We start from the raw sequence: 26,268 nt of genomic DNA, 5'->3' as shown, positions 1-26,268 counted from the left end.
CATTATACGGTATATGTGGTTATGTATGTATATGGTGACTGCACAGTATACACATTATACGGTATATGTGGTTATGTATGTATATGGTGACTGCACAGTATACACATTATACGGTATATGTGGTTATGTATGTATATGGTGACTGCACAGTATACACATTATACGGTATATGTGGTTATGTATGTATATGATGACTGCACAGTATACACATTATACGGTATATGTGGTTATGTATGTATATGGTGACTGCACAGTATACACATTATACGGTATATGTGATGATATATATGGTGACTGCACAGTATACACATTATACGGTATATGTGATGATATATATGGTGACTGCACAGTATACACATTATACGGTATATGTGGTTATGTATGTATATGGTGACTGCACAGTATACACATTATACGGTATATGTGGTTATGTATGTATATGGTGACTGCACAGTATACACATTATACGGTATATGTGGTTATGTATGTATATGGTGACTGCACAGTATACACATTATACGGTATATGTGGTTATGTATGTATATGATGACTGCACAGTATACACATTATACGGTATATGTGGTTATGTATGTATATGGTGACTGCACAGTATACACATTATACGGTATATGTGATGATATATATGGTGACTGCACAGTATACACATTATACGGTATATGTGATGATATATATGGTGACTGCACAGTATACACATTATACGGTATATGTGGTTATGTATGTATATGGTGACTGCACAGTATACACATTATACGGTATATGTGGTTATGTATGTATATGGTGACTGCACAGTATACACATTATACGGTATATGTGGTTATGTATGTATATGGTGACTGCACAGTATACACATTATACGGTATATGTGGTTATGTATGTATATGGTGACTGCACAGTATACACATTATACGGTATATGTGGTTATGTATGTATATGGTGACTGCACAGTATACACATTATACGGTATATGTGGTTATGTATGTATATGGTGACTGCACAGTATACACATTATACGGTATATGTGATGATATATATGGTGACTGCACAGTATACACATTATACGGTATATGTGGTTATGTATGTATATGGTGACTGCACAGTATACACATTATACGGTATATGTGGTTATGTATGTATATGGTGACTGCACAGTATACACATTATACGGTATATGTGGTTATGTATGTATATGGTGACTGCACAGTATACACATTATACGGTATATGTGGTTATGTATGTATATGATGACTGCACAGTATACACATTATACGGTATATGTGATGATATATATGGTGACTGCACAGTATACACATTATACGGTATATGTGATGATATATATGGTGACTGCACTGTATACACATTATACGGTATATGTGATGATATATATGTATATATACAGTATATATATATCTATGGTGGCTGCACAGTATACACATTATCTGGTATATGTGTCTGTGATGATATATATGGTGGCTGCACAGTATACACATTATACGGTATATATGATGATGTTACACGTTATCAGCCCGGGGCGGAGGCGGCTCTCTGCTCTGGGCGGCAGTGATAAGGCCGGGGCTGTGCTCGGCGCTGGATGGAGAGCTGCTGCCGCCGCCGCTGGTGATGCTGCTTGTCCCGGGACTTCTCCTCCGCCGGGGCCCGGTGCTGCGGCCTGCCTTCCGCGGCCTGTGTCTGGGGCCGGCGCGGCTGCGGTGTGTACGAGAGGCCGGGGTTCTGCGGCCTCCTGCTCTCTGCTCCCTGCCGGAGCTCACAGCCATGAATGTCAGGACGTACACGGCTCAGGTGGGTCTAAGACCTCGGAGAGAAGAGGGGAGAGTGGTATATGAGGGGCCGGGGGAGGAGAAGAGGGGGGTATATAGGGGGTCGGAGAAGAGGGGATGGAGTATATCAGGGGCCCGCAGAGGAGGGGGACAGGGGTTATATAAGGGGCCCAGAGAGGAGGGGACAGAGGGTATATAAGTGGACCGGGGAGGAGGAGAGAAGGGGTATATGTGAGGACAGGGGGTCTATAAGGGCTCGGAGAAGAGGGGACTGGGGGGTCTATAAGAACCCTGGAGAGAAGGAATCAGGGGGTATATAAAGGGCTCGGAGAAGAGGGGCGGGGGGTCTATAAGAACCCTGGAGAGAAGACTGGGTATATGGGCCCAAAGAGGAGGGGACAGGGGGTATATTAAGGGCCCAGAGAAGAGGAAACAGAGGGTATATAAGGGACCCGGAGAAGAGGAGACAGGGGGGTATATAAGGGATCCGAGGAGGAGGAGGAGAGATGAGGTATATGTGGGTATAGGGGGTATATAAGGGGCTGGAGAAGAGGGGACTGGGGGTCTATAAGAACCCTGAAGAGGATGAAACGGTGTATATAAAGTGCCCGGAGAAGAGGGGACGGGAGTATATAATGGGCCCAGAGAGGAGGGGACAGAGAAGAGGGGACAGGGGGTATATTAAGGGCCCAGAGAAGAGGAAACAGAGGGTATATAAGGGACCCGGAGAAGAGGAGACAGGGGGGTATATAAGGGGTCTGAGGAGGAGGAGGAGAGATGAGGTATATGTGGGTATAGGGGGTATATAAGGGGCTGGAGAAGAGGGGACTGGGGGTCTATAAGAACCCTGAAGAGGATGAAACGGTGTATATAAAGTGCCCGGAGAAGAGGGGACGGGAGTATATAATGGGCCCAGAGAGGAGGGGACAGAGAAGAGGGGACAGGGGGATATATAAGGGGTCCGGGGAGGAGGGAATGGGGTATATAAGAGGTGAGAAGAGGGTACAGGTGGTATATAGGGGACTGGAGAGGATGGGACAGGGGGTATATAAGGGGTCCTTGACAGGAGCTGGAGGAGATAAGGGGGGTATATGTGGGGGGCCACTGACAGGTAACCACCTATATCTTGAGGGGTGATGATAATACCTGGGGGTCTGGCAGGTGCCCCCGCTATATCAGGACATGACATCTATAGAAGCTGCAGTGAGGGCCCCATCTCTGCCCGCTCCCTGTGCTTCCGGGGCCGCTCCAGGTCTCTAGGGGCTTTTAGGTGATGGAGTCCCAGTGAACCCCATTTTAGGGAGGCAAAGTGAACAACAACCTGCAAATCTGCCATTTCGATTGTTTTTCTTTTCAGCGTTCACCGTACGTGATCCATATTCTGATATTTTATTACATCGGGGTGCTACGTGCTCAGCGATACCAAATATGCAATTTTAATTTTTTTTAATTGATTTTTAAGGGGGACATGAAGTGTATATACTGTGTATTTCTCTATTCGCTGTGCTCCCCCGCCTGCCGTATCATCCTCCCATATACGTCCTCTGTTCTCTGTAACGTCACAAGGGGATGTCACTGATGGATTGTCTCGTGCGCAGGGCACCGGTGAGCTGTCTGGCGTCTCTTCAGATAATGACGGGCAGAAGCTAAGCAAGACGCAGCAGCTGAAGCGAGTCTTCAAGGAGTACGGAGGAGTCGCCGTGGCGTTCCACGTTGGGATTTCACTGGTGTCACTGGGAATATTCTATGCACTGGTCTCCAGGTGAGAGGACGGTGCCAATCAATATGGAGGATGGAAAGGAATTCCTCTAAAATGCTAGGCTTCTGGGAAAGCTGGGTGTCACCTAACATGGCCACTATTGTAGCTCCTGAGTTGTCACCCAGCTTTCTCAGAGCACTGAAGGACAAGTGTGGGCTCTAGGATAACTGGACAACTCCTCTAGTCATCTGCATGTGCAGTCAGAAAAGCTGGGTGATGACTTCTGTGCGAGCTATGGTAGGCATCACCCAGCTTTCTGAGATCTAATGCTTGTACCAAGATAATTTGGGGATTTTTTTAACATTTGAAGCAGACATTGACTTTGTTTATTTTCTGAACGAGCCAGTGAAGTATAACCCAATGTCAGTCTTGCCATTCAGGAAATTGAGAAAGCTGGGTGAATTACAATGGAAGCCATATTGTCACCCAGCTTTAAAAAATGCTGAATTAAGAATGATATAAAACTTTATTATGCCCCCTCCTTGTTAGGCTGCTTTCACACTACGTTTTTTTTAACACGCGTCATGAACTTTTTTTTGCTGTAAAAGCGGATCTTGCTTTTACAGCAAAAAAACGCATGCAAACGCATGTGTTATTTTGCAGGATCCTGTCACTTTAAGTTTATGGGCGGGCATTGGAATGAGGGGAACTGAACGTGATATACTGGGAGCCGGCTTCTAACAACTGCAGAGCCTCGTAACTAAGGTACACATCGGGTAACTTGCTTGGATACCCGATATTTACGTTGGTTACGAGCATCCGCCGGTGCTAGGAGCCGGGCTCCCTGCACACGTAACCAACGTAAACATCGGGTAACTAAGAGAAGCACTTTCCTTGGTTACCCGATATTTTTCTTGGTTACGAGTGTCTGCAGCTCTCAGGCAGGGGAGAGGGAGAGGGTGAGAGAGGCAGAGAGGGAGAGGGCAAGAGACAGAGAGGGAGGGGGAGAGACGGAGAGGGAGAGAGACAGAGAGGGAGGGGGAGAGACGGAGAGGGAGAGAGACAGAGAGGGAGGGGGAGAGACAGAGAGGGAGAGAGACAGAGAGGGAGAGAGAGAGACAGAGAGGGAGAGGGAGAGAGACAGAGAGGGAGAGGGAGAGAGACAGAGAGGGAGAGGGAGAGACAGAGAGGGAGAGAGACAGAGAGGGAGAGAGACAGAGAGGGAGGGGGAGAGACAGAGAGGGAGGGGGAGAGACAGAGAGGGAGAGAGACAGAGAGGGAGAGAGACAGAGAGGGAGGGGGAGAGACAGAGAGGGAGAGAGACAGAGAGGGAGGGGGAGAGACAGAGAGGGAGAGAGACAGAGAGGGAGGGGGAGAGACAGAGAGGGAGAGAGACAGAGAGGGAGAGGGAGAGAGACAGAGAGGGAGGGGGAGAGACAGAGGGAGAGAGACAGAGAGGGAGAGAGACAGAGAGGGAGGGGGAGAGAGACAGAGAGGGAGAGAGACAGAGAGGGAGGGGGAGAGAGACAGAGAGGGAGGGGGAGAGAGACAGAGAGGGAGGGGGAGAGAGACAGAGAGGGAGGGGGAGAGAGACAGAGAGGGAGGGGGAGAGAGACAGAGAGGGAGGGGGAGAGAGACAGAGAGGGAGGGGGAGAGAGACAGAGAGGGAGGGGGCGAGAGACAGAGAGGGAGGGGGCGAGAGACAGAGAGGGAGGGGGCGAGAGACAGAGAGGGAGAGGGGCGAGAGACAGAGAGGGAGAGGGGGAGAGACAGAGAGGGAGAGAGACAGAGAGGGAGGGGGAGAGAGACAGAGAGGGAGGGGGCGAGAGACAGAGAGGGAGGGGGCGAGAGACAGAGAGGGAGGGGGCGAGAGACAGAGAGGGAGGGGGCGAGAGACAGAGAGGGAGAGGGGCGAGAGACAGAGAGGGAGAGGGGGAGAGACAGAGAGGGAGAGGGGGAGAGACAGAGAGGGAGAGGGGGAGAGACAGAGAGGGAGAGAGACAGAGAGGGAGGGGGTGAGAGGCAGAGAGGGAGGGGGAGAGAGACAGAGAGGGAGGGGGAGAGACAGAGAGGGAGAGAGAGAGGGAGGGAGGGGGCGAGAGGGACTGATCACCCGAGGCTGGATTCTGGGCATGCTCAGTAGAGCAAGTAGGATCCTGTCTATCAGCATGCCAGCGTTCACATGCGTTTGCGTGCTGTTTAGTCAGGATCCAGCAATTTGCACTATTTGGACGCAGCTCAAAAATGCTACAAGTAGCGTTTTTGAAAAATGTTAAAAAACTGCAAGTGGCTGGATCCTGACTATAACGCACGCAAACGCATGTGAACGCATGTTGACGCGAGTCCATTGCAAATGCATTGAAATGAAAACGCATTTGCACTGGATCCGTTTTTGCGTTAAAAAAACGTTCATGACGCATGTTAAAAAAACGTGTGAAAGCAGCCTTACTACGTTAGTCCCTTATGGAGATTCAGAACTTTTGAAGCATGGGATGTCCCTTAGTGACCGTCACCCAGCTTTACTGGAGTCCTGAAAAACATGTCTGCCTGGTTATGGCATGCTGTAATATCATTGCATAATGAGAGAGATTTCCTGCTCAGGAATTTCGGAAAGCTGGATGACCGCCCCTCATATAGAGAGAACATCTGAATGGAAATGTTGAAAAAGACTCAACTTTCCTGGAGTCCAGAATGGCAAATGCTTAATTACAAAGTGTTTTATCTCCTGGTAATGTTGTATGACATCCTGTGCAGATGTTGTGTTCATACAGTATATTACTAAAGTGAGTACACCCCCTCAAATTTATGGAAATATTTTATTATATCTTTTCATGGGACAGCACTGAAGATCTGACACTTTGATACAATGTAAAGTAGTCAGTGTCCAGCTTGTATAACAGTGTAAATTTGGTGCCCTCTAAATAACTCAACACACAGCCATTAATATCTAAACCGCTGATAACAAAAGTGAGTACACCCCTAAGGCCGGTGTCCCACTTCCGATTGCCTCGTGTGAGTTTCAGGGTGCATCACCTGTCACGGACTCACACCCTGCTCACAGGAGCGGGTCGGCTGCATAGAGATGCATGCAACCGACCCGCTCCTGTGAGCAGAGTGTGAGTCCGTGACGGGTGATGCACCGCGAGATAAATGCGAGGCAATCGGAAGTGGGACACCGGCCTAAGTGAAAGTGGCCAAATAGTACCCAATTAGCCATTTTCCCTCCCCGGTGTGATGTGACTCATTAGTGTTACAAGGTCTCAAGTGTGAATGGGGTGTGGTAAATTTGGTGTTATCTCTCACACACTCTCTCATACTGGTCACTGGAAGTTCAACATGGCTCCTCATGGCAAAGAATTCTCTGAGGATCTGAAAAAAGGAATTGTTCCTCTACATAAAGATGGCCTAAGCTATAAGAAGATTGTTAAAGGGGTTATCCGGCTTATTTTGAGTTTTTTTCATTATTACCCTATTGGGCTACATTGGGGCAGGTAAGTAGATAGAGACCACTTACCTGCCCCGCTGTCAGCCCCTCTCCCCCGGCTCAGAGTGGTCATGTGACCGCTCCTGCCACGATTTTGCTGCTTATGGTCATTTCATGTCAACATGGGCAGGGCCATGTTGACATGCAAATCTGGAAACAGCATGTCGCCGCCCTGCTGGGCAGGTACTGTGAGTGGAGTCCCTGCCCCCTTCCCTGCACCCTCCCACACATTCCCCCGCACCCCGTACTCTGCCCACAACCTCCCCCTGCACTTCTGTGGGACCCGTGACCTGGGGGCGGGGCCTGCCTGCGGCTGCCGTGGTGTCAGTGCCAGCACCGGGCCCCCTGCTCAGGATCACACATTCAAATATACCGGCATCACAGATGCCGGTATATTTGAAAGCGCTGATGAGAAGGAGCGTTGCGCTTCTCATCACTGCCCGGCTGTCTGTGCTCTCTTCAGCACAGCGGTGACGTCACTACTGTGCTGATATGGCCAGACCACAGACAGCGTGCGAACGTGCAGGGGCGGCGGGGACCGAGGAAGGGTGAGTATGTACTCCCTACATGTGTTCCCTATGGTGGTAGGGGGGGGGGGTCGGTGCAGAGCGCTGTGTGTGCGTGCAGTGCAGAACCCGATGTGTGTATGCGGTGCAGAACCCGATGTGTGTATGCGGTGCAGAACCCGATGTGTGTATGCGGTGCAGAACCCGATGTGTGTATGCGGTGCAGAGCCCGATGTGTGTATGCGGTGCAGAGCCCGATGTGTGTATGCGGTGCAGAGCCCGATGTGTGTATGCGGTGCAGAGCCCGATGTGTGTATGCGGTGCAGAGCCCGATGTGTGTATGCGGTGCAGAGCCCGATGTGTGTATGCGGTGCAGAGCCCGATGTGTGTATGCGGTGCAGAGCCCGATGTGTGTATGCGGTGCAGAGCCCGATGTGTGTAAGCGGTGCACAGCCTGATGTGTGTATGCGGTGCACAGCCTGGTGTGTGTGTATGCGGTGCACAGCCTGGTGTGTGTGTGTGTATGCGGTGCACAGCCTGGTGTGTGTGTATGCGGTGCACAGCCTGATGTGTGTATGCGGTGCAGAGCCTGATGTGTGTATGCGGTGCAGAGCCTGATGTGTGTATGCGGTGCAGAGCCTGGTGTGTGTGTATGCGGTGCAGAGCCCGATGTGTGTATGCGGTGCAGTACCTGATGTGTATGCGGTGCAGAGCCCGGTGTGTATGCGGTGCAGAGCCCGATGTGTGTATGCGGTGCAGAGCCCGATGTGTGTATGCGGTGCAGAGCCCGATGTGTGTGTATGCGGTGCAGAGCCCGATGTGTGTGTATGCGGTGCAGAGCCCGATGTGTGTGTATGCGGTGCAGAGCCCGATGTGTGTGTATGCGGTGCAGAGCCCGATGTGTGTGTATGCGGTGCAGAGCCCGATGTGTGTGTATGCGGTGCAGAGCCCGATGTGTGTGTATGCGGTGCAGAGCCCGATGTGTGTGTATGCGGTGCAGAGCCCGATGTGTGTGTATGCGGTGCAGAGCCCGATGTGTGTATGCGGTGCAGAGCCCGATGTGTGTATGCGGTGCAGAGCCCGATGTGTGTATGCGGTGCAGAGCCCGATGTGTGTATGCGGTGCAGAGCCCGATGTGTGTATGCGGTGCAGAGCCTGATGTGTGTATGCGGTGCAGAGCCTGATGTGGGGCTGTTATTTGCAATGCTGTAGTGATAACAGGTCAGTGCTGGGGCAAAATATACTGACAGGGAATGTGTGTGCAGGGGGCGGGCAGGGGGCGAGGCTGGACACTGGGGCCAGGCGGTGCCAGCTGTGACTGGGAGGTTCAGCACAGGATGTGGTCAGTTTGCTTGTGCTGAATGTAAACAAGGAGCTGCAGAGAATAAAGTGATTCAAGAGGAACAAAAGTTAGAAAACAAAAAATAACAATGTAGGGGTGATTTATATGACAATACAGCACAGATTAGCTTAAACTCAAATATTTTTGTTATGTCGGACAACCCCTTTAATACCCTGAAACTGAGCTGCACCATGGCGGCCAAGACCATACAGCAATTTAACAAAACAGGCTCCACTCAGAACAGGTCTCGCCATGGATGACCAAAGACGTTGAGTGCACGTGCTCAATATCATATCCAGAGGTTGTCTTTTCAAAATAGACGTATGATTGCTGTAGAGGTTAAAGGGGTGGGGGGGTCAACCTGTCAGTGCTCAGACCATACGCTACACACTGCATCCAATTGGTCTGCATGACTGTTGTCCCAGAAGGAAGCCTTTTCTAATGATGATGCACAAGAAAACCACAGTTTGCTGAAGATAAGTAGACTAGTGGCATGGCTTACTGGAACCATGTCCTTTGGTCTGATAACAAGATAAATTTATTTGGTTCAGATGGTCTCACTTGTATGTGGCGACAACCAGGTGAGGAGTACAAACATAAGTATGTCCTGCCTACAGTCAAACATGGTGGTGGAATCATTCTTTTAAAGCTGCATGAGTGCTGCCGACTGTGGGAAGCTACAGTTCATTGAGGGAATCATAAATAACAACATGTACTGTGACATACTGAAGCAGAGCATGATCCCCTCCTGTCAGAAACTGGGCCGTAGGGCAATATTCCAACATGATAACGATTCTAAACACAACTAAGACGACCACTGCCTTGCTAAAGGAATTGATGATAAAGGTGCTGGACTGGCCAAGCATGTCTCCAGACCTAAACCCTATTGAGCATCTGTGGGGCATCCTCAAGCGGACGGTGGGGGAGTGCAAGGTCTCTAACATCCACCAGCTCCATGATGGCAACCTGGAGGATGAAAGAGGCTCCTGTGAAACTCTAGTGAACTCTACGCCCAAGGGTGTTAAGGAAGTGCTTCAAAATAATGGTGTCCACACAAAATATTTAACATTGGGCACAATTTGACCATTTTCGCTTATGGGGTGTACTCACTTTTGGAATATACTATATTATTTTCACCCAGCTTTCCCAGAATTCTTCATGTATTTGTATAAGCAGATGACATGTCTGCCATTCAGAAGTGTTGGAAAGCTTACTGATAACGGCTGTGTGGAATAGACGGCCATGTTCGTCACTATTTTAGAGTCCGGAATTGTGCTGTGAGAAATCCGCACAGTCCGTATGACCGGTCAGAGGGTTCCTAGGGTAGATCTAGTGTCACCCAACTTTCCCAGAGTCCAGAATGTCTTTCTTATAATTTTAGAAAAGCGGGGTGATAATCATCTGCCTCATATTGTGTTTCTTCCTCCGCAGCGGTCTGGACGTCCCGTCGCTACTTCTTAAAGTGGGCTTCAGTGAGGCGGTGGTCCAGTCTAAGCTGGCGTCCGGCACCAGTACCTTCGTGCTGGCATACGCCGTTCATAAACTATTTGCCCCTGTGCGGATCAGCATCACCGTCGTGTCCGTTCCCTTCCTTGTCAGGTACTTCAGAAGGACCGGTTTCTTCAAGCCTCCCTCATAAGTCCCGAGGGTCTACATCATACCAGGTGACACGGCGGACCCTCTCCTCTGCGCGGTCTTCAGGAGTCTGCATCCTTGTAAAATAATGAGCTTTATTATGTACCAGAGATTTATAATATATTAATTTTAATGAGATAAACACTGGAACAAGGCTCTAGTCATTAACAGGTTAAGTCTGAATATAAAAGTAGTGAGTGGAGACTACATAGTGTCCTACTCCAGTCACATCCAAACCTGCCTGAAAAATCCTTCAGTGCTGTGCTGGAGGTGAACTGCCACAATGCAGGACAGCAGGAGTGCGCTGTACAGACACTGAACCAGCAGGGGGCGATGAAGTCCTGCAGCTCTCTGCTGTGAGGGTTGTCGCCCCCTGCTTGTTCATTGTCTGATTTGCTGCCCAAGCAGTCTTGGGAGTGCAGCTCAAAAATAAAAAATGGGTAAAGTACTTGCAGTCCCTCCACTATGGACCCCCTATCTCATCATGGGAGGCACTTAGCAGGGTCCTGTGTTTCTACTGCAGTGATGTTCAGCTTGCCCGAGTTTTCTCAGTGCCTTGTCTTTAGGGTCTACCACAAATCTATCCACAATTTATAAAATAAATGATCAAATTCTCAATTGTCTCCTGTTTTAATGTGAAAAAAACTATTTTTATCTACATCTAATACTCCAGTCACAGCTAAAGCTGCACTTACGGGGCTGTATGCTGCCAGCTGGAGCCAGAACTGTGCACATTAGATAGATAGCTAGGGGGATGGATGGATGGCTAGATAGATGGATGGCTGTATGGCTAGATAGATAGGGGGATGGATGGATAGATAGATGGATAGATAGATAGATAGATGGGGGATAGATAGATGGATGGATGGATGGATGGATAGGGGGATAGATAGATGGATGGCTGTATGGCTAGATAGATAGGGGGATGGATGGCTAGATAGATGGATGGCTGTATGGCTAGATAGATAGGGGGATGGATGGATAGATAGATGGATGGATAGATAGATAGATAGATGGATGGCTGTATGGCTAGATAGGGGGATGGATAGATAGATAGGGGGATAGATAGATAGATGGGGGATGGATGGATATAGGGATAGATAGGGGGATAGATGGATGGCTAGATATATCAATCTCTGTTTGTGATGCAGACACATACTCTGCTAGGTGGAATTTTGGAGCCCATATGTCTCTTGTCTAATCTACATCACATTGCTATACACCCCACAACCAGCAGGTGGCAGCATAATAATTTATATTCCAAGACCTAACTGCAAACTTGTTGCTGCAGCTCTGGCTGTGACTAGGGTTTGATGTAATCCTGGCTGGGGCACATTACAGGAGACTATTCATTTTCCTCAGATATAGCACATCAGATAAATCACCCGGTTACATATATTAGCTCTTTGTTTCCTTCCACTATGAGAATGTGTGTGTGTGTATCCACAGTGGCTGAGATATTTCACTACAAGATCCTCTGACTTTTAGACTGAACCGTAAAACTTTAATTCACGGTCTTGTCTTTAGCTAGAGCGTCCCCTGGATTTATAAGCTTTGGGGTCTTACCTTAGTTTTGCAGCAAATCACTACTTCACTGCCATCTGCTGGCCACCCACTGAACTGCAGCAGCATCCTTGTGTAATGATGAAGCGTTCTGCAACTTCATAAACAGCTGGTGAAATAAGTATTGAACACAACACCAATTTTTTTTAAGTAAATATATTTCTAAAGGGGGCTATTAAGACAAAACAAGCACTGATCTCGGGGAGACTAGCCTGAGAAAACACTGCCAGCAGCCTGCGAAGGCGCTCAACACAGTGAAATCCTAGGTGCATTGCCCCCTGGGAAGCATGCAAATCAAAAGGGTCCGTGGAGCCACTGTTAGGAGTCTCGACACGGAAAATAGCCAGATATCCCTCCGGGAAGGACCTAGCCAAGGGGTGGCTCTCTTTAGGAGACCACCATAGTAAGTGGCCCTTTTAGTCAAGCTCTTGACAAGTTTAAAGATATGAAAAGGGAAATACCAAGGCCAGGTATCCATCACTTTCACTGTGTTGAGCGCCTTTGCTGGCTGCCTGGCAGTGTTTTCTCTGGCTGGTCTCCCTGAGATCAGTGATTTGTCTTGCTGGTCTACTAGGCATTGCTCCCACCTGGCCAGAATCCTACTCCACACTGATGAGGGGCAATACCCTGAAACAGCTGTCTGTGGATGGATACCTGGCCTTGGTATTTCCCTTGTCATATCTTTAAACTCATCAAGAGCTAGATATTGACTAAACGGACCACTTAATATGGTGGTCTCCTAAAAAGAGCCACTCCTTCGCTAGGTCCTTCCCGGAGGGATATTTGTCTATTTTCCGTGTTGAGACTCCTAACAGAGGCTCCACGGACCTTTTTTGATTTAAAGGGGGCTGTTGACATGAATTTCTCACCAAATGTTGGTAATGACCTATCCGATCTATACAGGCAAAGAAATCAAACCATAGATGTCCATAAATGTGTAATAATGAGAAATGACACCGGGGGAAGTAATGACTATGCTTACTGAAATTTCTGCAAAGGGACCCATCAGGTCCCCAGTACTAAGTGGGCTGACTAGTCAAAGCCCTAATTAGCATCTCGTAAACAGTCTTTAGAAATACTTTTTGTAAAGATCTGTTTGTGTGCTGCTATATACAGGGATGGCTAGGCAGGGATTATAGACATGCACCCAGAACTACTTGTGGTACTGAGTGCACAGGGGACCGGACAGGCTCCCTTTAATAATTCGTACAAAAGCCTTTATTGGTGATGATAGCTTCAAGAAGGCGCCTGTATAGAGAAAATAATTATTTATAGCGCCATTTATTCCATGGTGCTTTACAAGTGAGTATACATAAACACAAGTACAATGATCATGAACAATACAAGGTACAGCAGGAGAGAGGACCCTGCCCGCAAGGGCTCAGTCTACAGGGGATGGGTGAGGGTAGAGATGGTCATGCAGCACTATGGAGGATTGAGGGTTACTGCAGGTTGTAGGCTTGTCGGAAGAGGTGGGTCTTCAGGTTCCTTTGGAAAGTTTCCACTGTAAGGGAGAGTCTGATATGCTGGGGTAAAGTGTTCCAGAGTATGGGGGAGGCACAGGAGAAATCTTGCATGTGATTGTGAGAATAGGAGATGAGAGGTGAGGAGAGAAGGAGATCTTGTGAGGATCTGAGGTTGCGTGCAGGTAGGTACCAGGAGACTAGGTCACAGCTGTAAGAAGGAGACAGGTTGTGGATGGCTTTGAAGGTCATGGTTAGTGTTTTTGAACTGGAGTCATTGGACAATGGGAAGCCAATAAAGGGATTGGCAGAGAGGAGCGGTCGGGGAACCGCAAAAGGAGGTGGATTAATTAAGCAGCAGAGTTTAGGATAGATTGGAGAGTGTTAGAGGGGAGGAGCAGGAGGTTGTAGTAGCCTAGGCAGGAGATAATGAGGGCATGCATTAGTATTTTTGCAGATTCTTGGTTAAGGAATGTACATATTCGGGAAATATTTTTTGAGTCGGCAGAAGGTGAAGAGGGCTTGAATGTGTAGTTTGAAGGATAGAGCAGAGTCAAGGGTCACCTTGAGGCAACAAATTATCAAGTGCAGTAAAACTGAAAAGTACCAGTTTGTGGGTTTTTTTTTTGGTGGTTTGTTGCCCAAAACTGCATGTCAGTTCTGACCCAGAATTGATCACCGATATCTTGCCAGATCTCAAATCTATGGGGACCAGAACCCAGCACTTAAAAATAGTGGTAGAAGGTATAGGAGTAAGCACATTAGTCAGTGCCTCCAGCACGGCTGCTCACACTTTGTGGGGCCGCTCATGTATATTCATTGCTATACTTACCTTTGTGCGTTCCCATGCCTCCACTCTTCACCCAGTGGGCATGCTATTCAATGCCCATTGCCTAGAATAATCATACCCGTGTCAGTTACCAGGCAGTTCACATGATCAGAATACCCCACGCTTCATCATCCACACTATGAAGCTGGGTATACGTGTCACAGCTTCAGAAAAGCTCTTAGTGAGCATGACTGGAAGTGCAGGCACTTCTGATCTTGCGCACTGACCCCAAGCCCAGCATGTGATGCCGTGACAATGGACACAGGTACGCATGACACCACTGATGACGCTGGGCAATTTAGCCTTAGCATGCTCACAGTGGTGTGCTATGTGCCCACGGAAATTTGTACCTGTGGCTATATCCGCAGGTGACCGCTATCCATAGCTGCGGTATTCCATCAAAATATCTGCGGTAAACCTGTGGACATTCGTGCGACTTACCTACGGAAGTCCCAGCCTCTATTTCCATAGTGGAGAGGCAGGACATCTGCAGGTAATTCCGCAGGAATAATTGCCATACAGTTACGTGCGGCTGCAGGACATAAACAGCATGTTCTGCAGCCGCACATACCGCAGCATGGACACAGCACTCACCATGTCCCATAGGATAACATGGGGAATGTCTGTACTTGCATAAACCTGCGGATTTATCTGGAAAATCTGCAGATTTTCTGCAGGTTTTTTCTCCCATGGGCACATAGGATAAGAGGGCGGACTAAGCACATGAACTAAATGCCCTTGTGACTAGTCCCTGCACTCATTAGCATATAAATTATCTTTAGAAAACACTTACAAAAAAATCTCTAATGCTACCAGGGATCATTCAAGAAGTGAAAAGAAGGGAATTTTGTTTACTTACCGTAAATTCCTTTTCTTCTAGCTCCTATTGGGAGACCCAGACAATTGGGTGTATAGCTTCTGCCTCCGGAGGCCACACAAAGTATTACACTTAAAAAAGTGTAACCCCTCCCCTCTGCCTATACACCCTCCCGTGGATCACAGGCTCCTCAGTTTTGGTGCAAAAGCAGGAAGGAGAAAACTTATAAATTGGTCTAGGGTAAATTCAATCCGAAGGATGTTCGGAGAACTGAAACCATGAACCAAAAGAACAATGCAACATGAATAACATGTGTACACAAAAGAACAACCAGCCCGAAGGGAACAGGGGCGGGTGCTGGGTCTCCCAATAGGAGCTAGAAGAAAAGGAATTTACGGTAAGTAAACAAAATTCCCTTCTTTGTCGCTCCATTGGGAGACCCAGACAATTGGGACGTCCAAAAGCAGTCCCTGGGTGGGTAAAAGAATACCTCGATAAAGAGAGCCGAAAACGACCCCCTCTTACAGGTGGGCAACCGCCGCCTGAAGGACTCGCCTACCTAAACTGGCATCTGCCGAAGCATAGGTATGCACTTGATAGTGTTTCGTGAAAGTGTGCAGACTAGACCACGTAGCTGCCTGACACACCTGCTGAGCCGTAGCCCGGTGCCGCAATGCCCAGAGCGCACCCACGGCTCTGGTAGAATGGGCTTTCAGCCCTGAAGGAAGCGGAAGCCCAGAAGAACGGTAGGCTTCGAGAATCGGTTCCTTGATCCACCGAGCCAAGGTTGACTTGGAAGCCTGCGAACCCTTACGCTGGCCAGCGACAAGGACAAAGAGCGCATCTGAACGACGCAGGGGCGCCATGCGAGACACGTAGAGCCGGAGTGCTCTCACTAGATCCAAAGAGTGCAAATCCTTTTCACATTGGTGAATTGGATTAGGGCAAAATGAAGGCAAGGAGATATCTTGATTGAGATGAAAAGGAGATACCACCTTAGGGAGAAAATCCGGGACCGGACGCAGAACCACCTTATCCTGGTGAAACACCAGGAAGGGGGCTTTGCATGACAGCGCTGCAAGCTCAGACACTCTCCGGAGTGATGTAACTGCCACTAGAAAGGCCACCTTCTGCGAAAGACCTGATAAAGAGACATCCCGCAGCGGCTCGAAAGGTGGTTTCTGAAGAGCCGTTAGCACCCTGTTAAGATCCCAGGGTTCCAGCGGACGTTTGTAAGGTGGGACTATGTGGCAAACTCCCTGCAGGAACGTGCGGACCTGCGGAAGCCTGGCTAGGCGCTTTTGAAAAAATACGGAGAGCGCCGATACTTGGCCCTTGAGAGAGCCGAGTGACAAACCCTTGTCCATTCCGGATTGAAGGAATGAAAGAAAAGTGGGTAAGGCAAACGGCCATGGAGGAAAACCGTTATCAGAGCACCAGGATAAGAAGATTTGCCAAGACCTGTAATAGATCTTGGCGGACGTTGGCTTCCTGGCCTGTCTCATGGTGGCAATGACATCCTGAGATAACCCTGAAGACGCTAGGAGCCAGGACTCAATGGCCACACAGTCAGGTTGAGGGCCACAGAAATCAGATGGAAAAACGGGCCTTGTGACAGCAAGTCTGGGCGGTCTGGAAGCGCCCACGGTTGTCCCACCGTGAGGTGCCACAGATTCGGGTACCACGACCGCCTCGGCCAGTCTGGAGCGACGAGAATGGCGCGACGGCAGTCGGATCTGATCTTGCGTAACACTCTGGGCAGCATCGCCAGAGGAGGAAACACGTAAGGCAGTCGAAACTGCGACCAATCCTGAACTAACGCGTCCGCCGCCAGAGCTCTGTGATCCAGAGACCGAGCTATGAATGCCGGGACTTTGTTGTTGTGCCGTGACGCCATGAGATAGACGTCCGGCGTTCCCCAGCGGCGACAGATCTCTCGAAACACTTCTGGGTGTAGAGACCATTCCCCCGCATCCATGCCCTGACGACTGAGAAAATCTGCTTCCCAGTTTTCTACGCCCGGGATGTGAACTGCGGAGATGGTGGAGGCTGTGGCTTCCACCCACTGCAGAATCTGCCGGACTTCCTGGAAGGCTTGACGACTGCGAGTGCCGCCTTGATGGTTGATGTATGCGACGGCAGTGGCGTTGTCCGACTGGATACGGATCTGCCTGCCCTCCAGCCACCGATGGAAAGCCAATAGGGCTAGATACACTGCCCTTATCTCCAGAACATTGATCTGAAGGGAAGACTATCGGAGTCCAGGTTCCCTGAGCCCTGTGGTGGAGAAAAACCGCTCCCCACCCTGACAGGCTCGCGTCCGTGGTGACCACAGCCCAGGTTGGGGGTAGGAAGGATTTTCCCTGCGATAGAGAATTGGGAAGGAGCCACCACTGAAGAGACGTCTTGGTTGCAAGGGAAAGAGAGACTTTCCTGTCGAGGGAAGCCGACCTCCTGTCCCATTTGCGGAGAATGTCCCATTGGAGTGGCCGCAGATGGAATTGCGCGAACGGCACTGCCTCAATCGCTGCCACCATCTTCCCCAGGAAGTGCATGAGGTGCCTTAAGGGGTGTGACTGACCCCGAAGAAGAGATTGCACCCCTGCCTGCAGAGAAAGCTGTTTGTCCCGCGGTAGCTTGACTACCGCTGACTGTGTATAAAACTCCATCCCGAGGTAAGTCAGTGATTGGGTCGGTGTCAACTTGGATTTCGGGAAGTTGATGATCCACCCGAACTGCTGGAGAGTCGCCAGAGCGACGGTAAGGCTGTGTTGACACGCCACCCGAGAAGGGGCCCTGACTAGGAGATAGTCTAAGTAGGGAATCACCGAGTGGCCCTGAGAGTGTAGGACCGCCACAATGGATGCCATGACTTTGGTGAAAACCCGTGGGGCTGTCGCCAGGCCGAAAGGCAATGCCACGAACTGAAGGTGTTCGTCCCCGATGGCGAAACGCAAGAAGCGTTGATGCTCGGGTGCGATCGGCACGTGGAGATAAGCATCCTTGATGTCGATCGATGCTAGGAAGTCTCCTTGTGACATCGAGGCGATGACCGAGCAGAGAGATTCCATCCGAAACCGTCTGGTTCTCACATGTCTGTTGAGTAGTTTGAGGTCCAGAACGGGACGGAATGATCCGTCCTTTTTTGGCACCACGAACAAGTTGGAGTAAAAGCCGCGACCACGTTCCTGAAGGGGAACGGGGATCACAACTCCTTCTGTCTTCAGAGCGTCCACTGCCTGAAAAAGTGCGTCGGCCTGAGCGGGGGGCGGAGAGGTTCTGAAGAAACGAGCCGCAGGACGAGAGCTGAACTCTATCCTGTAACCGTGAGACAGAATGTCTCTCACCCATCGGTCTTGAACATGTGGCCACCAGGCGTCGCCAAAGCGGGAGAGCCTGCCACCGACCGAGGATGCGGCTAGGGGATGCCGAGAGTCATGAGGAGGCCGCCTTGGAGGCAGTGCCTCCTGCGGCCTTTTGGGGGCGTGACTTGGACCGCCACGCATAGGAGTTCCTCTGGCCTTTCTCCGGCCTGCTGGACGAAGAGGATTGGGGCTTGGCGGAGGGACGAAAGGACCGAAACCTCGATTGTATTTTTCGTTGCTGAGGTCTCTTAGGTTTGGATTGGGGTAGGGAGGAGTCCTTTCCCTTGGATTCCTTAATAATCTCATCCAATCGTTCGCCAAACAAGCGGTCGCCAGAAAACGGCAAACCGGTTAAGAACCTCTTGGAGGCCGAGTCTGCCTTCCATTCGCGCAGCCACATGGCCCTGCGGACTGCCACAGAGTTAGCGGATGCCACAGCTGTACGGCTAGCAGAGTCTAGGACTGCGTTCATGGCGTAGGAAGAAAAAGCTGACGCTTGAGAAGTCAAAGACCCAACTTGCGGAGCAGAATTACGTGTGACAGCATTAATCTCAGCCAGACAAGCTGAGATAGCTTGGAGTGCCCACACGGCTGCAAAGGCCGGGGCAAAAGACGCGCCCGTGGCCTCATAGATGGACTTCACCAGAAGCTCTATCTGCCTGTCAGTGGCATCCTTTAGCGATGAGCCATCTGCAACCGATACCACAGATCTAGCCGCCAATCTAGAGACTGGAGGATCCACCTTGGGACACTGAGCCCAACCCTTAACGACCTCAGAGGGGAAGGGGTAACGCGTGTCAGTGAGGCGCTTAGTAAAGCGCTTGTCCGGAACCGCTCTGGGCTTCTGGACAGCATCTCTGAAGTTAGAGTGATCGAAAAACGCACTACGTGTACGTTTGGGGAACCTAAACTGGTGTTTCTCCTGCTGAGACGCCAACTCCTCTACAGTAGGAGGCGGGGGAGAGAGATCCAACACCTGGTTGATGGACGAGATAAGATCATTCACTAAGGCGTCCCCTTCAGGTGTATCAAGGTTAAGGGCGACGTCAGGGTCAGAGCCCTGAGCTGCGACGTCCGCCTCGTCCTCCAGAGAGTCCTCAAGCTGGGAACCCGAGCAGCGTGAAGAAGTCGGGGAAGATTCCCAGCGAGCCCGCTTAGCCTGGACTGTGGTCCGGGCAGGAGTCCTCCACGTGAGACTTAGGGCCCAACCTGGGAGCGCGCTGCGGCGCGGACCGAGAGGGGCCTGGAGGCGACGATCCAACAGGGGCCGGGGCCTGTGTAAGGACCGGTCTGGACTGCAAAGCTTCTAGCAGCTTGGCAGACCATTTGTCCATAGACTGAGCCATGGATTGTGAAAGTGACTCAGACAGTTTCTCAGCAAAAGAGGCGAACTCTGTCCCTGCCGCCTGGACAGGGGGAGCAGGGGGGTCTACATGAGCCGAGGGGCCCACCAGTGACCGAGGCTCCGGCTGAGCAAGCGAAACAGGGGTCGAGCATTGCTCACAGTGAGGGTAGGTGGAACCCGCAGGTAACATAGCCCCACAAGAGGTACAGGCCGCAAAAAAACCCTGTGCCTTAACAGCTTTGCTCCTTGTGGACGACATGCTGTTGTCTCCTAGGAGAATGATCACTGAGGGGATATGGGCAAAAAAGGGTATACAGCCCGACCGAACAGAAGAAGGGAATTTTGTTTACTTACCGTAAATTCCTTTTCTTCTAGCTCCAATTGGGAGACCCAGACAATTGGGTGTATAGCTACTGCCTCCGGAGGCCACACAAAGTATTACACTTAAAAGTGTAAACCCCTCCCCTCTGCTATACACCCTCCCGTGCATCACGGGCTCCTCAGTTTTGGTGCAAAAGCAGGAAGGAGGAAACTTATAAATTGGTCTAAGGTAAATTCAATCCGAAGGATGTTCGGAGAACTGAAACCATGACCAAGAACAATTCAATCTGAACAACATGTGTACACAAGAAATAATAGCCCGAAGGGAACAGGGGCGGGTGCTGGGTCTCCCAATTGGAGCTAGAAGAAAAGGAATTTACGGTAAGTAAACAAAATTCCCTTCTTTGTCGCTCCATTGGGAGACCCAGACAATTGGGACGTCCAAAAGCAGTCCCTGGGTGGGTAAAAGAATACCTCGGTAAAAGAGCCGTAAAACGGCTCCTTCCTACAGGTGGACAACCGCCGCCTGAAGGACTCGCCACCTAAGCTGGCATCTGCCAAGCGTAGGTATGCACTAGATAGTGCTCCGTGAAGGCGTGCAGACTCAACCAGGTAGTCGCCTGACACACCTGCTGAGCCGTAGCCTGGTCTGAAGAGCCGGTATCACCCTGTTCCGAACCCAGGGTTCTAGCCGACGCTTGTAAGGAGGGACTATGTGGCAAACCCCCTGCAGGAACGTGCGTACCTGAGGGAGTTTGGCTAGACGCTTTTGGACACAACACAGAAAGCGCCGAAACTTGTCCCTTGAGGGAACCGAGAGACAACCCCTTTTCCATTCCGGATTGAAGGAAGGACAGAAAGTGGGCAAGGCGAATGGCCAGAGAGTAAAACTCTGATCAGAGCACCAGGATAAGAAGATCTTCCACGTCCTGTGGTAGATCTTGGCGGACGTTGGTTTCCTGGCTTGTCTCATAGCGGCAATGACCTCTTGAGATAACCCTGAAGACGCTAGGATCCAGGACTCAATGGCTACGCAGTCAGGTTGAGGCTAATGCGTCTGCCGCCAGAGCTCTGTGATCTTGAGAACGTGCCATGAATGCCGGGACCTTGTTGTTGTGCCGGGACGCCAATAGGTCGACGTCCGGCTTCCCCCAGCGGCAACAAATCTCTTGAAACACGTCCGGTCGAAGAGACCATTCCCCTGCGTCCATGCCCTGGCGACTGAGAAAGTCTGCTTCCCAGTTTTCTACGCCCGGGATGTGAACTGCGGAGATGGTGGAGGCTGTGGCTTCCACCCACAGCAGAATCCGCCGGACTTGCTGGAAGGCTTGCCGACTGGTTGTGCCGCCTTGGTGGTTGATGTATGCCACCGCCGTGGCGTTGTCCGACTGAATTCGGATCTGCCTGCCTTCCAGCCATGGCTGGAACGCTTTTAGGGCTAGAACACTGCCCTTACCTCCAGAACATTGATCTGGAGGGAGGACTCTGCTGAGTCCATGTACCCTGAGCCCTGTGGCGGAGGAAGACTCCCTGACAGACTCGCGTCCGCCGTGACCACAGCCCAGGATGTGGGCAGGAAGGATTTTTCCTTCGACAAGAGTGGGAAGAAGCCACCACTGAAGGGAGGCCATGGCTGCCCGAGAAGGAGCAACGTTCTTGTCGAGGGACGTCGATTTGCTGTCCCATTTGCGGAGACAGTCCCAATAAAGTGGGCGCAGATGAATCTGCGCAAACGGAGCTGCCTCCATTGCTGCCACCAACTTCTCTAGGAAGTGCATGAGGCGCCTCAAAGGGTGTGACTGGGCTCGAAGGAACGATTGCACCCCTGTCTGTAGTGAACGCTGTTTGTCCAGCGGAAGGTTCACTATCGCTGAGAGAGTATGAAACTCCCTGCCGAGATATGTCAGTGATTGGGCCGGTGTCAATTTTGACTTTAGGAAAAATTGATGAACCACCCGAATCTCTGGAGAGTCTCTAGGGCAATGTTCAGGCTGTGTTGGCATGCCACCCGAGAGGGGGCCTTGACCAGCAGATTGCCTGAGAGAGTAGGACCGCTACCACCGTTGTCATGACCTTGGTGAAGGCCCGTAGGGCTGTCACCAGGCCGGCAGTTAGTGCCACGAACTGAAAGTGTTCGTTCCCTATGGCGAAGCGCAGGAAGCGCTGATATTCTGGTACAATCGGCACGTGGAGATAAACATCCCTGATGTCGATTGATGCTAGGAAGCCTCCTTGGGCCATCAAAGGCGATGGCAAGCGGAGAGATTCCATCCGGAACCGTCAGGTTCTCTGTCCGTTGAGCAGTCTGAAGTCCAGAACAGGGCGGAGTGATCCGTCCTATCTGGTACCACGAACAAGCTGGAGTAAAAAGCCGCGACTACGTTCTTGAATGGGAACGAGGATCGCAACTCCTCCTGCCTTCGGAGTGTTCACCGCCTGGAAACGTGCATCGGCTCGTTCGGGGGACGGAGATGCTCTGAAGCAACGAGTCGGAGGACGAGAACTGAGCTCTATCCTGTGACCGTAAGACAGAATGTCTCCCTTGACCTGGACCGCCATGCAGAAAAGGTTCTCTGTGCACGGCGGAGGATGAAAATACCACCGCCTGAGACGTCAAAGACGCTATTGCGAAGCACAGGATGACCGCATTGATCTGAGCAGAGCAGCTGAAATAGCCTGGAGTGCCCACCCCTGCAAAGGCTGGGGCAACGGACGCGCCTATGGCTTCATAGATGGATCTCATTAGGAATTCTATCTGTCTGTCCGTGGCATTCTTGAGCGTGGGCCTGCCAGCCACTGCTACTACAGATCTAGCCGCCGGTCAAGAGACTGGAGGGCACTTTATGACACTGAGCCCAAACCTGAACAACGTCAGAGGGGAAGGGACAACGTGTGTTATAAGGCGTTCTGTGCTTCTGGACAGTATCTGTGAAGCCTTGAGAGCCACGTCCAGACAGAGTCCTGGGTTGCGACCTCCGCCCCATCCTCTAGAGGGTCCTCAAGCTGAGACCCTTGAAGAAGTCGGGGAAGATTCCAAGCAAGGCTGCTTAGCCGGACTGGGACTGCGGTTCGTGCTGGAGTTCACCACGTAAAAACTAGAGGCCACCCCAGGAACACGCTTCGTCGCAGACCGATAGAGGACTGGGGCGATCCGCAGTGCCCGGGGCCTGTGTAAGGGGCCGGGCTGGACTGCAAACTCCTAGTCTCTTAGCCGACCATTTGTCCATAGCCTGAGACATGGATAGTGAAAATGACCCAGAGAGTTTCTCAGCAAGCTGTAACTCTGTCCCTGCCGCCTGGACAGGGAACGCCGGCGAAGCTCCACAGTGCCCCCGACACCGGCTGAGCGAGAGCCACATGGCCCGAGCAATGTTCACAGTGATCACTGAGGATACATATGTACCGCCGAACTGTGAAACTGCATACAAACATTATATATCCATATATACAGTGCATCACATATACAGTTCATCACTCTAGGGGGCCCAGCATAGAGAAGAAGCCCCCTGGTGTACCGACCCTGAAGCATGAAAACATGGCTGTCGGCGTACTGTGGATGGGAGAGCCGTGGGCGTAACCCCAAAAGTGCGGGAATCTGGTGCCCTGAGTGAAACGTGAGGGAGGCGGAGGACAGCCAAGTGTGCTCCAGCCGTCACTGCTAGCCTCCGACTGACCGTCCCGCCCTTCCCCCTGACTGGCAGGGCCAGGGGCGGGAGTTTAAGGCGCTAGGCCGCAAAAGCCGGGAGCTAAAGTTACAGACCGCGGCCGTCAGTAACGCCCAGGACGCACCCACGGCTCTGGCAGAATGGGCCTTCAGCCTTGAAGGAACCAGAAGCCCAGCAGAACGGTAGGCTTCAAGAATTGTCTGAGGCGAAGGTGCTCTCTGCACCGTCCCCAAGGGGACACTGAGTACCTTGCGGGGATCAGTGCCGTAGCGTGAATAGTGAGGGGGGCGGAGGACAGCGAAGTGTGCTCCGGCCCTCACTGTCGGCGTCAGCCCGACTGTCCCGCCCTTCCCCCAGACTGGCAGGTCCGGGGGCGGTAATGATTGAACAGTGCCCGGGAGGACTGTAAGGCTTCTCCTGGAGTAGCCAAAATTCAACAGTGCGACCATACATGTACAGCATACAAGCATATATATATAGATATGTGTGATCACCAGAATCCCTGCCTGGGCCTCCCTGGTGTCTCTCCTCTCCAGCGTCAGAAGTGCTGACAGTAATGGCTGCCGGCGTTCTGTGGGGAGGAGGGGGCCGTGGGCGTGCCCTAGAAAGTGCGGGAATCCAGTGCCCCACTGTGCTGAGTGAGGGGGGAGGAGGATACAGAGTATGCTCCAGCCCTCAGCGCTGACGTCCTGTGCAGCGTCCCGCCCTTCCCCTGACTGGCAGGCCTGTGGGCGGGAATATGCGATACTAGGCCGCAAAAGCCGGGGACTAAATTTATAAGCGCGGCCCGCAAATAAGCGCGGCCGGCGCGGTAGTCCCCGGCGCACTAACACACCCAGCAGTGCTGCAGTGTGTATGGCACAAGCGCTCCATGCGCGGTCCCCATGGGGACACAGAGTACCTCACAGTAGCAGGGCCTTGTCCCTGACGATACCCGGCTCCTGTCCAGCAGATTCCCCAGGGGCTGCGGAGGGAGCACAGTCCCCTGTGCCTGGAGACCGATTAGGATCCCACTTCACCCAGAGCCCTAAAGGGATGGGGAAGGAAAACAGCATGTGGGCTCCAGCCTCTGTACCCGCAATGGGTACCTCAACCTTAACAACACCGCCGACCAGAGTGGGGTGAGAAGGGAGCATGCTGGGGGCCCTAATATGGGCCCTCTTTTCTTCCATCCGACATAGTCAGCAGCTGCTGCTGACTAAGATGTGGAGCTATGCGCCTCCTTCGCACAAAGCATAAAAACTGAGGAGCCCGTGATCCACGGGAGGGTGTATAGGCAGAGGGGAGGGGTTACACTTTTTTAAGTGTAATACTTTGTGTGGCCTCCGGAGGCAGTAGCTATACACCCAATTGTCTGGGTCTCCCAATGGAGCGGCAAAGAAATATATATATAAATACGTATCTATTCCGGCACCCTAGGGGGACCAGCACCGGGTGACCGGTGTGGCTTACCGACCGCTAAAAAGCGGAGTGTGTGTCCTCCAGATTCCCTGCCTTAGGTCCCCCGGAGCTGCAGAGCTCTTCAGTGAGAATCCTCCACCGGCAGAATGCCAAAAAATGGCTGCCGGAGCTCTCAGGGGAGGAGTGGAGCCATGGGCAGCGCCAGGAAAGTGCGGGAATCTGGGGTCCCCACAGTGATCAGTGAGGGGGGAGGAAACATGCAGGATGGTCCGGCCCTCACATCCGACGTCAGGTCGGCAGTCCCGCCCTTACCCCTGACAGGCAGGCCCGGGGGCGGGACTTTTGCAACTAGGCCGCGATGAAGCCGGGGACTAAATTTGAGACCGCGCCCGACAAGCAGGCACGGTCGGCGCGGAAGTCCGCCGGCCTTCTCAGTTCAGCAGCTGCCGCAGCGTCCGGGAAGAGGGTGCGCTCCCTGCACAGTCCCCTATGGGGACACAGAGTACCTTAGAGTTGCAGGGCCCGGTCCCTGAGGTTGAATAGACTCCGGTCCGGCAGATTCCCACAGGGGCTGCGGAGGGAGCACGGTCCCAGTAAATGGATGACCGCTCAGGATCCCACTTCTCCCAGAGCCGCTGAGGGATGGTGAAGGAGACGGCATGAGGCTCCGGCCTTTGTACCCACAATGGGTACCTCAACATTAACAACACCGCCGACGTAGTGGGGTGAGAAGGGAACATGCCGGGGGCCCCGTGGGGGCCCTCTTTTCTTCCAACCGACATAACTAATATGAGAATGCATGAGTGGATGTGTGCCTCCTTCCACACAAAGCATTAAACTGAGGAGCCCGTGATCCACGGGAGGGTGTATAGGCAGAGGGGAGGGGTTACACTTTTTAAAGTGTAATACTTTGTGTGGCCTCCGGAGGCAGAAGCTATACACCCAATTGTCTGGGTCTCCCAATGGAGCGACAAAGAAATCAAAGTTTACCACCCAATATTAAATTGAACACAAATACGCATGCGTCTGAGTAAATT

The 26,268-nt window shown here is 51.4% G+C and overlaps 1 protein-coding gene across 1 annotated transcript; it reads left to right on the top strand.

Moving 5' to 3' along the window:
- Window positions 1-1,549: 1,549 nt before the first annotated feature.
- Window positions 1,550-11,080, top strand: FAM210B (family with sequence similarity 210 member B). Its single transcript, XM_075347837.1, has 3 exons — window positions 1,550-1,818; window positions 3,395-3,558; window positions 10,259-11,080. The coding sequence occupies exons 1-3, from the start codon at window positions 1,639-1,641 to the stop codon at window positions 10,464-10,466; spliced, it is 552 nt and encodes a 183-aa protein (XP_075203952.1). The 5' UTR covers window positions 1,550-1,638; the 3' UTR covers window positions 10,467-11,080.
- The last annotated feature ends 15,188 nt before the right edge of the window (window positions 11,081-26,268 follow it).

The sequence above is a fragment of the Anomaloglossus baeobatrachus genome, chromosome 5, assembly GCF_048569485.1.
Source record: "Anomaloglossus baeobatrachus isolate aAnoBae1 chromosome 5, aAnoBae1.hap1, whole genome shotgun sequence".
Classification (NCBI taxonomy): domain Eukaryota; kingdom Metazoa; phylum Chordata; class Amphibia; order Anura; family Aromobatidae; genus Anomaloglossus; species Anomaloglossus baeobatrachus.
Note: the sequence above shows the minus strand (reverse complement) of the source record. Positions and strands in the feature narration are given on the sequence as shown.

What these genes read in the sequence shown, in the direction of transcription:
- FAM210B (XM_075347837.1), top strand. Translation starts at nt 1,639, where the DNA reads ATGCTGCTTGTCCCGGGACTTCTCCTCCGCCGGGGCCCGGTGCTGCGG. An exon ending in TCAGGACGTACACGGCTCAG is followed by an intron (nt 1,819 to 3,394) that starts GTGGGTCTAAGA and finishes TCTCGTGCGCAG; the next exon opens with GGCACCGGTGAGCTGTCTGG. An exon ending in TTCTATGCACTGGTCTCCAG is followed by an intron (nt 3,559 to 10,258) that starts GTGAGAGGACGG and finishes CTTCCTCCGCAG; the next exon opens with CGGTCTGGACGTCCCGTCGC.